General features: G+C 40.1%; 2 protein-coding genes across 4 annotated transcripts; one reads left to right on the top strand and one right to left on the bottom strand.

Moving 5' to 3' along the window:
* The first annotated feature begins 46 nt into the window (after nt 1–46).
* Nucleotides 47–6477, top strand: LOC124638445 (Bardet-Biedl syndrome 4 protein-like). The gene is made up of 10 exons (XM_047175410.1): nt 47–116; nt 203–336; nt 404–516; nt 657–751; nt 943–1105; nt 1187–1463; nt 1853–2008; nt 2315–2524; nt 2940–3112; nt 5913–6477. Exons 1-9 carry the CDS (start codon nt 47–49, stop codon nt 3090–3092), a joined length of 1371 nt encoding a protein of 456 aa, XP_047031366.1. The 3' UTR covers nt 3093–3112; nt 5913–6477.
* Nucleotides 6466–11717, bottom strand: LOC124638444. Of its 3 annotated transcripts, none has more exons than XM_047175407.1 (8): nt 11453–11717; nt 11171–11260; nt 10378–10530; nt 10080–10160; nt 9436–9525; nt 8259–8462; nt 7828–7915; nt 6466–7499 (listed from the first exon to the last, which is right to left on the bottom strand). In XM_047175407.1, the coding sequence occupies exons 1-8, from the start codon at nt 11528–11530 to the stop codon at nt 7369–7371; spliced, it is 915 nt and encodes a 304-aa protein (XP_047031363.1). In that variant the 5' UTR covers nt 11531–11717; the 3' UTR covers nt 6466–7368. The 3 variants fall into 3 exon arrangements, with proteins under 3 accessions (XP_047031363.1, XP_047031364.1, XP_047031365.1); XM_047175408.1 differs by having other exon boundaries at nt 11171–11274; nt 11453–11715; XM_047175409.1 differs by lacking the exon at nt 10378–10530 and having other exon boundaries at nt 11453–11699.
* Between the last annotated feature and the right edge of the window lie 244 nt (nt 11718–11961).

Raw genomic sequence — 11961 nt, 5'->3', positions numbered from 1 at the left:
ATATTCCATTTCCACAGAAATATGTCCATTAGACTGTCCAGTAACCATGGCGCTCATGTTACAAACAAATAACGCAATGAAGAAACGTAGATTTTCTTTGGAAAGTGTGTCCGATGGTAATTTTATGATAATTTCTACCTGGAAGCGATCTTGGAATAGTTCTAGCTCAATACTTTTCTTGTATCTTTTACATTTTAACCAGGCTTCAGTACCGGTTCCCTGAATTGGTTGCTTCACGCACGCTATGTCAGAGGAGAACATTCGTTATGTCTGGACCTGGCTGACGATCTTCAGAAAAAACACAACAACAAACATAGATATGCTCATTATATAAAGGTACTCTAACTGGCTTTGAACTTGGGAAATAGGACCTTGCAGATTCTTTCATGAGCTTTTTTCTAAGGGTTCCGTACTGGCTGACGCTGGCAGGCTGCAGGAAGCATTGGAGAGGTATCACAGTTGTATACGGCTCCATCCCCAAGATCCAGAGCCTTTGAAACAAGTTGCCAACTGTTTGTAAGTGACTGCTTATAATGGTAACTACGGAGTTTCATGTAAATGAGTAACATATTTTTGGGGAGAGAGATAATATTTATTTTTTATGGCTACTCATTGAACTGAAAATAAACAAGCAATGACTTTTTTTGAAATTGCAGGTCACGCCAGCATCGTTTCCAGCTGTCACACGAGGCGTACTTAGAAGCCGATAAGTTGACGAAACATCCGGATCCTGATATATACTGCGCTCTAGGTAAACCAGATCCTTTTTTTGGTCTATAGTTCAACATCTACTTACCTAAAGCAGCGATTTTTTATTGTTAGTTCAACCTTTCCCTGTATACCTACCTGTTTTACACACACATCATTCCGAAAAATCGAGTAGGTAGGTAACTATTTAACGTTACGTAAGCATTATACTTATTTCAACAATTGAAACTCCAGCGGAATGTTCTTGGAACTTGGGCGAGCTGGATCGAGGAGTGGAGTGGGCACGGTCTGCGGTGCAGGCGGGAGGCGGGGAGCGAGCTGCCGGCCTCCTTGCCAAGTTGCTACTAGCCCGTAACGACGTGCTCGGTGCTTTAGCAGCGTACGACCAGGCATTGAGGTAAGCATCAGCAACCTATGTCTTCAGAATAAAAGACAAAAGGGCTCTCAAGTTGTTATGATCTACTTGTACATTCCACAGTACACATGCATGTGGGGCAGACACTTTAGCAGCTGCGGGGGCGTTGAGGTTAAGGGCTGGTGACCCTCGACGGGCCTTCCAGCTCCTCGGTGCAGCCCTAGCCCAGCAGCCTACACAGCATGCAGCAGCCTTAGCCCTTGCAGCTATGATGCTCCAGCATAAGGACTTGGACGCGGCTCTAGCGAGACTGAAGGCGGCCCTAACTGCGCATCCGACGTGCGTGGCAGCTCATGCCAATTTAGGAATGGCTTTGTTGGCGAAGAAGAAGTATATTGCTGTAAGTATCCACACATTTAGCTGATAGTTGCGTAAATCTAGAAATATTATTTTAATTTCTCCCTTGGGCAGCGTGATCCATCAGTCAATAAAGAGCCATTATTGACTGTACCTACACAGTGTCATCCTCCAAGCCTTTTCCCAACTATGTTGGAGTCGGTTTCCAGTCTAACCGGATTCAGCTGAGTACCTACCAGTGTATTACAAGGAGCGATTGCCTATCTGACCTCCTCAACCCAGTTACCCGGGCAACCCAATACACCTTGGTTAGACTGGTGTCAGACTTACTGGCTTTTGACTACCCGTAACGACTGCCAAGGATGTTCAATGACAGCGGGGACCTACAGCTTAATGTAACTTCTATTAGTAAAACGTTAATTTCTCGTGCAGGCCCTAACGTGCCTACAACGCGCGTCATGGGCAGCGCCGCTGAGCGCGCGCGCAGCACACGACCTGGGCCTGGCGCTGCTGGTGTGCAAGAGACCAGCCTCCGCATTCTGCAGGCTCGCTACCGCAGCCGCCTTGCAGCCTTTCCAACCCTATACGGTAGGGCCAGTTACAAAGACAAAGTCGTGATATCAAAGGAATTCATTTAATATTATAAAATTTAAAATTACAAACGAGAGTCCTCACTTCGCTACTTTATGCAAACCTATTCAAGTACAAAAATTCAAACAGGAGCAATGAATTTAAATAAGAGGTTTCTATTGATAAAGATTACGTAATGCTACGATAACGACAACAAAAACTTTTTGATGTCTACTCCTCATGGGGAGAACAATACACACACCACGCATACCTAATCCTAGCAACATACCTATCCAATTTCAAAAATAAGAGCATTGCATACAGGTCCTGCTGATAGGAATTGCGTTGGAACGCTTAGAAGACAGCCGAGCTGATGCCGCTTACGCTCGCGCAGTAGACCTGGCGAGTGACGACCCCCTGATCAGGCTCAATCTTGCGGGTAGGCACGCGAGGGTCGGGCGCCTGGCTGAGGCTGTGGAGGAAGCTGATGTAGCCGCTGACTTACTGCAGAAGGAGGAGAAACGTGACGCCCAGGTGAGGACAAACCGTCGCCTGTCGGCCCAAATTCACCAAAAGAAGAAATGGCTGTTTTAGTGGTTGTAGGCGGGAAATACTTATCATAATATGATAGTAAAGCTTCCAATAGAAGTCTTCAAGAAGATACAGGCTACATCTGGTCATCGTACCTATAGTTCTCGCCAAACTGTTTGGCGCCTCAGAATATCGCATTCACATGCGATATTCTGAGGCGCAGAATGGCTTGCGCAGAAACCATTTTCAGGTATCATGTAGGGGTATAAATTAGTTTGCCGAGAACTGTACTTTTGTCTAATGTCACCGGAATTGAGCACACATGCTGATTAACGCGCAATCCTTCTTTGCGGAGGCATGCGCTCAGAAAATGGACGATAAAAAATCTGATGTCTAATAACGATCTATCCATTTCCAGCTTGCCAGTTGTCTGGCAACTCTTCAAGCGTTGCTCATTGAGGCTGGAGCAGAGCTGACTCATCCACCAGCTTCTATCCCTGCTGCAGACGACGACGATGTCACAGCCCAGGAAGGAGGAGACGAGGAACAGTTTGCACCCGACGAAGTTTAAATACAAATGGTCTTATCAAGGTAAAAGATAGAAAGAAGCGTATTTCTGTCTAAATCCACGTGAATCTATGTGCACTTATTTATTCTTTTTACTTATATTATTTTGGATAGTATTTAAACGAGTGATTGTGAATTACAATTTTAAGTGTCAAAATTAATTAATTTGGGTTATATAGTTACTAAGTGAGCGACTGGCTGCAAGTGACGAAAAATCAACAGAATAGTGTCTTACAAACATTAATTTGAGTTACTTAAAATACAAAATGAGCTGCTTCATAATATTTGAGCGACTTAATGTTTGTTTGAGTGTCAACGTTACGTCCTGCATTTTTTTCAATATTTGGCTAATGTATTTTTTATACTGAGCGGCATTTTATCTTAAATGAAGTGTTTCGAATACAAAATGTGTGAAATTAATTACATTAGACACATTTCCTACGAAATCTATACATTTCCTAAATAGTAATCGGAAATGTATGATTAAGATATCAAGGGGTAAGCGGGGGATAGCGGAGCGAGGGAAGGGGATTGAAGCGAAGCATGCAAGCAGGCATGCAGCATGGAAGCACAATGCAACATGCAGCAAGCATGGCTTCTGTCACGGCTCCGGCGCTGCGGGGCTCCGGCGGTCCCATGCGAGCTTATCGTCGCAGATGGTTTTCACGCTCACCACCGCAGCTTCGGCTTGCTGGCCGGCTCAGCCGGCCTGCCTCAGCCGCGGTGGCGAGCGTTAAAACTACCTGCGCCTCAGCTCGCAGGCCGCCTCGCCCTTCCGCGCCTACGCGGTTTTAAATTGCACTCTAGGGGTAGGGCAAATAAGACTACGTGGAGTCGGTTTTGCAGTGATTCATTTTCAAAATTCTGCCATCTTAAAAGAGAATATCAGGAACCAATAATCATTAATAAAGCAGCTTACAAAACTTTGCTCAAAGTGAACTATTTAGTAGTACGTTATGTATAACCTCACTTAGAAAAATCGATTCTATCTTAATATTAAAGTTGCCCTCTCTGTATTTCCAGTCGCTCACTTAGTAATGTAGTCGCTCGGATAAAATTTTAATATATGAAATGGATTTATCACAATTCACTTTTTGTAAGCTCGTTTTGGATTTTATTATTAATCAATATTCGTTGTTAGTTTAGTTAATTTTTCGTTTACTCAAATTCATACCGCTCAAGTTATTAATACAGTATGTCATCATCAGTCGCAAAGCGTTTTTTTAATCGCTCGTTTCATTATATCCCTATTATTTTTTGACTGCACTGTAGAGTGTAGCGTGTTATCTCTAACCGACCACGGGACTACAGAGTCCCGGATTTTTGGAAGGCGAACGTGGGGCCGAAGCCAACACGCTGAAGCCCTTTTGAGACAACTTTAATGAAATGGCGACACAAAACCGACGATTATCCCTGTATACACTATAGAAATGTGCCCAAGGACAATCCCCGGTTCTGTGCTAAACTATTGCTAACTGTGGATGAAAACTACTTGGGCTATTGTGATGGGATGCTAATGGACTAGGAATGGGGAAACTACGGGAACTATGGCACCTGCCGATGAAAATGTATTAAATACATGTAAAAATGGCAGGTGGAGACTCGCCACCTCACTTACTGGGCCCCCGGGAATCAGTCGCTAAATCGCAACAAGGGGGCAACAGGTACATGAGGGGCTGAAGGGTGAGGATACCTCGGTGGACTTTAAACGCAGATCACGCGCTCCCTGTGGGTCCAGCATCACTGGCCCACTCGCCACTTACCACGAGGCACCTACCCTCCGAGTGCCGATGAAGGCAAGCCAAGAGGCGGGAGACCTATCCCCCGTCATGCTTCACTCCGGCAAGCCGGAGATGGGGGACAGTATACTCTCCCTGGAGCACTCGGATATATAGCCCCGCGGGGTCGCTACTCCCCGTCATCCGCCTCAGATGCCCTGTGGGGCGCGTGTTATTATTATTACGACGCGGGTCAAAGTAGAAGAAAAGTAAATTTCTGGATGCACGAGGTATACCTAGAAACAATTGAACCACCATGAACCAGTGGGTAGATACCTAATACATTAGGTTTCACTGAACCATTTGGTTGAATGTCGTCTGCATTATAAACTGCGGTAATGTTTCGTAGAAGTTTTGTAGCTACATCTACATAACTTCAAAATTCAACCAAGATAATAGTTTGATACGCGTAGTTTGTAACGCAGATTATTATAATGGTTACACACATGAGTACGGAACGCTAATTAAACCTGTGACATATTAGGTAATGTAACGAATCTTGAAAATAAATTGAAAGTTTACGGCCCGCGATAAAAGTCACATAAATATATTTTATTAGGCGACACAGGTATGCAACAATGACGTTGTTTTCGATTCTGAGCGCAGTCGCCTTTTGTTTTACTGTGGTGAGTGCATTACTTATAATAATTTATTTAACTAATGTAAGTAGGTGCCTATAGTTTTGTAGCTGCAGGAAAAATTTAATAGTTTTCGCTGCACATCACCCTTGCGCAATGCGAATTTATTGATCTAGTTTCATGAGAAATTACTCGATTCAGTCCGTGAGTCTTTGACCTGTAAAGAGGGGTATTCATGGTTCAATAATTTTAATATCTAGCTTTTGCCATACCTATTCCAAGCATCCGAATAAGTTTTCTTTCTCGATACGTGGCTTTCGTTTTCGACAAATTACATTGTTCTTTAGTTCTCTCTTCAGTTTTATTATGATATTGGATAGACGGAACTATCCTTTTTACTGTAGCTGCCACACTTCTCATATAATCTACCTGGTTCTTAAAATACATTCCAGTTTTTAATAATTTCAGAGTGAAACAAAAGAACGCACCGCAAGCTTGGTCGTGCTGCCGCCATTAATACTAGGCTACGATGAATTATATAACGATTCTAAAGACGACCAAAAAGGTCAGAATACCAATCAGGCCCCTCCAGCAAACCCGTCACGCACCATGATAGACGTCAAAGGCAGAAGAAATTATAGAACTATACTAAAAGAAAGAAAAGCCAAAAATGGTACCAAACCACTCTTAAGCAATAACCCTGCTGCTGACCCGACAAATTACCAAGATCGTTGATATCGAATTGAAATCGATACCGAAAATGTTGCTGTATCGAGAAGTGTGAATTGTGATGTTTGAATACGAATAGGGGTTTTATTTAAAAAGTATTTCTTAGTATATAAGTTCATTAATTTATGTATAGCAATATTGTTCAGAATTTTATGTATAAAGTGCTGCCAAAAATCTAATTTAATTTGTAGTTGTTGCCATTTAAATCAGCAAATAGTGTGCAATTGAACATGATATAACATGATAATTATTTAAAATTCGTATTACCTTCATTCAAATAAAAGACAAGAAATATGTACACCTTGAGAAGAACATTTTAATGTTACTTTAACAATTCGATACAACATTCATTCTTATAGCAACCCGCGCGAATACTTTTGAATAGATTTATCGCAAAATTATCTGCAAATTACAGTTAATTCATCATTAATTTAAGAGCCCAGCTCTTGTCGGTGCAGCTCCTTCCATTTACACTTATCTAGCGCCAACTCCTGAACTTCCTTATACGTCACAACCTTCACCTTTTCTTTAATTTGCTTGATGTAGCTATATCTTGGACGACCCCTTCCTCTCTTTCCTTCGACCTTCCCTTCCACGATGTTTTTGATAAAATCGTCGTGACGTATAAGGTGTCCCATCATTTTTCCTCTCCTATTCTCTATATTTTGCAATAGTTGCCTCTTAGTTCGTACTCTGTTAAGTACTTCCTCGTTAGTAACTCTTTCCGTCCAGCTAATTCTCTCCATCCTCCTCCAGCACCACATCTCAAAAGCCTCGCTCGCCATATAATATTGTAAATAAAAAAAAACACATTGGCGCAAGTCTACGAGAACAAATCTCATTGACATATTGATTTCTGACACTTACGCGAATATTAGCCATTGAAATAAAACTACTTTTACGGATTTTATGGCGGTTATATTAAATTATGTAGGATAACTGTGTAACTATAATATCATGACGACCACCACCGTAGTCTGCCCGTGATCGTGGATGCTGTAAAGGATCCGAAACGTCGGGATGAAATAATATTAATATACCTTACCGCGATAAAATCCGTAACAGAAGTTTTATTTAAAAATCTCATTGACATTCCAAAAACAAGATGGCGCCCGCAACTTACAACAGCTGATCTGCACTGTTATTATTTATTTATTTTATAATAGTTTGCGACTTTCTCTCAGCCAGATTCGGTTCAGATGACAAGACTATTAATATCTCCGTAAAATATAGGCGTATCGTTGTAAACTAATGCGAAATAATATGGTGGCCGGGTTGTTTTCACTTCATCGTCTCGAGTCACTGTGTTTGCTGGGTAGTATAAACCTGGAAAATTGATAGGTCAATGTGGTAAGACATAGACAGACTAAAAAGAAAAATGAAATTATTTTGGGTTCCAGCATCTTTGGCAGTTGTCATAAAGAGTCAGATGTCAGAGAGTCTGACAACCAGTCTTCCCATGGGGTACTGGGTTGCCCAGGTTACTGGGTAGAGAAGGAATCAGATAGGGAATGACTATATGTAAAAGACTGGTTCTCACCTGTACTTGCCAAGAGACCCCAACATCGTTTGGAAAAGGCTAGGCAGTTGATGATGAAAGATGGATTTTTGACCACTAAGTTGATTTTAAGGAAACATGGTAATGAAAACTTACATGTCCACACTTGGATACGTGTCCCGATGTCTGACACATTTATAGCGCCGTACTGGATAGTTAATGCATCAGGCATCTCACTGATTTTCTGTAGAAAGAAATACTTGTCGATAAAGTTAGATCATTCTTACTAGCTTAACTCCACCCCTCTAATCCCAACTTCCTTAGTATAGTTACCGGCACGGATATTGAGCTCTCGGCGGAAGAGTGGGGATCGCTTTGCGCACTGTACACATAAGGCAATAAACCAATAAATCGCTTCTGCGCAGGTGAAGGTCATGGCTCAATATCCGTGCAGATAACTATAACATTACAAAAGCAAAAGTAACTATGTCCCTCTATCCAAACTATTTCAATTAAACTTACCCAGGCACTCTATAGAGACTCAGAAAGGGAAGACAACTTTTTAACCAGTTGCGGAGAGTACATACCTCATTAATGTGTACTCTCGAGATGACGTCAACACGGGGTGCCGTGATCACAGACTTGGCGGTGAACATTGGATGCAAGGTGCTCACCGCGGCCGCCATGCCGTGGCTCGTCAGCCTCGAGAACAGAGTGCTAAGGACATCAGTCTCGTTCGGTATTAGTAATACCAGCTTGAAATCTTCTAAGCTGAGGGGTATTTCCAACAACTGGAATAAAAAGTCAAGTTTGCTACATTGAATATAATGGATGACAGATTTATAAGTAGGTACATAGGTACACATAGTGATTATTTGTGACATAGTTTACTGTAGGTACGTTCGTAGTATTCGTGGCTGGAAGAAAACCCAGTATTTTGTCTACCTACTTACTTTATGAATTTTAGTTCAATCTAATTAGTTTTCGCGTTTCAAAATTGTTAGGTAGTTCTCGCAAAATTCAAAGAAGGTCTGCAAAGAACCTCTGTCAGTTGCTAAAATTATATCGTCGTGTTAGCCAAAAGATTGCTGGACAAAGCCTCATCCAAGGTTTGAAGTTTTGTTTTAGCAACCCGTATCTACTGCTTCCCGGCGATCTTAGCCAGGGGCCCGATTCTGCTAGGTTAATAATGTCAAAATTGAATAGAAATTGAATCGCAATAGCAGTTTTAACCTTACCGGACATTCTGCTACTAATATAAGACCAATCGTATTCCAACGACATTCGATTGGTTTGCGATTAGTCTGGCATTTTGGTCTATACGGTAGTTTGCAATGCAATCGTAAATGATTTGCAGACAAAATGATTCATTATTGAATGACAGAAAAGGATATAAATGTTAATTTCAAAGAAAAAATAGCGGAATGCCACATACGCTTCAATCGTAATTGAGTCGTGATTGGATCTCAGTCGGATGTGAATCGAATGTCGCTTAAGTAAAATTAGCAAATCGTGCCCCAGATCGTCCTAGTGTTTGTTGGCACGGAACATTGCGCGAGAAGCTGCGCTGAAACCGATTCGACGTATCAAAGGGTAGCAGGAGTGGGGAGGGGGTATGGAAATGGAAACATTAGCAAACTTGTACTCTGAATTCAGTAACGGAACGACATCGAGTTTACGAGAACTGTACTTGAAGTTGGTTGCGACTCGCGTAATATTCCGTTAACACCGAGTTTGCCTGAAATTGTATGATAATAAACTTACTCTACCCTCATATCTGACATCGTCCGTGTAATTGGATGAGTTATATAACTTCATTTCTATATCCGACTTTTTATTTAGCTGCCAGGTGCTCTGAAATGCAAAATAAAATCAGTCGACTTTGTTTTGAAACCCACTGTCTTTCAGTGGTGGACCAGACTTTACCGTAAGGTAGGTAAGTCATGGGCACTGTAGGCTTGCTCACAACCTTAATATACATTTGTAATTCATCACACTTATTTCTACTTTTTGTGTACTGTTACGGGGTGGTTCTAAATAGGCTTTTTGAAAAATAAAACTTGAAATATAATTGAAAAAACTTTTAATTTATAAAAAGGGTCTTCAAAACGTTCAATACCACACTGACTATATCCGGTATAATTTCTAAGTTATTGCAATATGCTGAGTCAGTGGAAAATCATGGGAAACAAGTGTTGCAGCATTAGCTGTTTATTATTATAAACTTATTAGGTAATGTTATTTAATATATAATAGTATGGAGTCCCCTGTGTAAAGTGTACACAGTTATATTCTCGCCTTATGTATTCCCCCCATAAACTGCCCCCTTATGTACTTCCTATGAACTTTACTTTTACTATTTACTCTTTACTCCCCTTATATACTAACTATAAATAATGTTCACCAACCTCAAAAGAACAGATGTTGGCAATAATTAATTCTGTTTTTGAACCAAATTCATGCCATCTTAAGTGTCCAAACTGGTTTAGCTGTAAGAAATTAAGTAAATAATAGGTTATTGTATATTGTATAGGTATCATAATGATTTTCATCATATGTTTTTTAATTCAAATTAATATTATTTTATTTTACATTAGTAGACAACTGATCCTGAAGAACTTTACCTAATTAGCCGGGATAAACCTAATATTTTATCTCAATTAAAACACAGCTGATGTGTTATAACTGGAATATAATGGCACTTACATAAGCAGTGAATGAATTTCCATCCTTACTAAACTCTGTTTCCTCTATCTTAGCTAATTTGGATAATTTTGATATGTCTTTAGAATTTGTAGGTGATACAAAGATTCTGTTTTTCAATATACATCCTTCTGTTTTTTCAAAAGACTTCGCTATCTGCAATAGGGTAGTGTCCAGGGTCGAAATAATGAAATAATATTTAGTCCGCTTTTTAGATAATCAAAAAATATTGGATACATATTTTTTCTTTTTTTAATTAAACATAAAATGACAAAGATAATACACTTCAAAAATTAGGAGGGCCTTTTACGTCACAGTGTCCTGAAAATTGTAGCAACTTGTGACGTCACACTCAACTTTAACACGCTATATCTTAACAAGTTCTGATCCAATTTAAAAAAGATAAAATATGTATCGCTTAATTTTTTAATTTTATTTTACAATCTACAAGACAGACTAATTATTATTTTTTAGGAAACTAGCCTATTAAAAAAGTATTTTGTAGTGCATACACACAACTATACATTCAAACTTCTACGTTTATAATCTTAATGAGTGAACTGCAGGTAGCTACCAGCCCTGGTATCGGTTTTCTGAAATCTGGCTGACTGTCTTTGACATGGAATAGTAACAACAACTGCTAGTGCGTAGCATTTGCAGACACCAGCTTTGCTGGCTTGGCTTTCCTGGACAGGGGTAGGTATAGACCTGCCAACTACCACAAGCTGCTTTGTGACAACTAGACCAACAAGACAGTTAGATGTTAGAGTATAATAATAAAATTATTTGTACTTGCCTGTATATACTTTTCCAATGGTGAGGCTTCCTTGAGCATGGAGAGTAGCACATTGTAGCCGAGGGGTGAGGCCACCCACTGACACGGAGCCTGTCACCACCCAACTTGTGATAAACGAATGTGATAATATATTGCAGGGAATTTATTCGCATCATAGGTAATTATCCATTTTCAATCATATTGTCTACTTGAATTAAGGACAATAAGCTCTCACTAGTGTCCTGATAGAAATTTATTGTCATTTAATATGTGAATTTCGAAAAATTACGAAAATAAACAAACCTTTAACATCATTTTTGTCGATAAGACTTTGTACAACATTCGCAGATAAGTCGGACCAGTCACTAAGACATAAATCATAATATTATTATGTCCATTCTTAGCAATAACTGGAACTATAATATTGGATATCTATTTAAGGAAATTCCAATAATTTTGGAATAAACACTTGGAGATGAAAAGTAAACAACCTGTCCTGTCATTCAATCAAAACATCGACATTGACAATTTCATTGTTGACATAACACGGAAGCCGACTCAATGAGCCGACTAGATAAAAAAAAGTCAAGCAAATCTTGCGGATACTCCGTTCGTCTCATCGAGCTTAATGGTTCGTCTACGCTCAAAAGAGACTGACTGACAAACATTAGTCACAAAAAATGGACTACTGAAAATCAGAAAAAAATCTTTAATTTGTAAACTGTGTTTAAAATCCTACTTATTGATGAAAGATTTTTTAGGTTAACTCAAAAGGAGGAAACGAAAACCCTACTGATCACTTTGTTGTCCGT

Source organism: Helicoverpa zea, chromosome 17, assembly GCF_022581195.2.
Source record: "Helicoverpa zea isolate HzStark_Cry1AcR chromosome 17, ilHelZeax1.1, whole genome shotgun sequence".
Lineage (NCBI taxonomy): Eukaryota > Metazoa > Arthropoda > Insecta > Lepidoptera > Noctuidae > Helicoverpa > Helicoverpa zea.
Note: the sequence above shows the minus strand (reverse complement) of the source record. Positions and strands in the feature narration are given on the sequence as shown.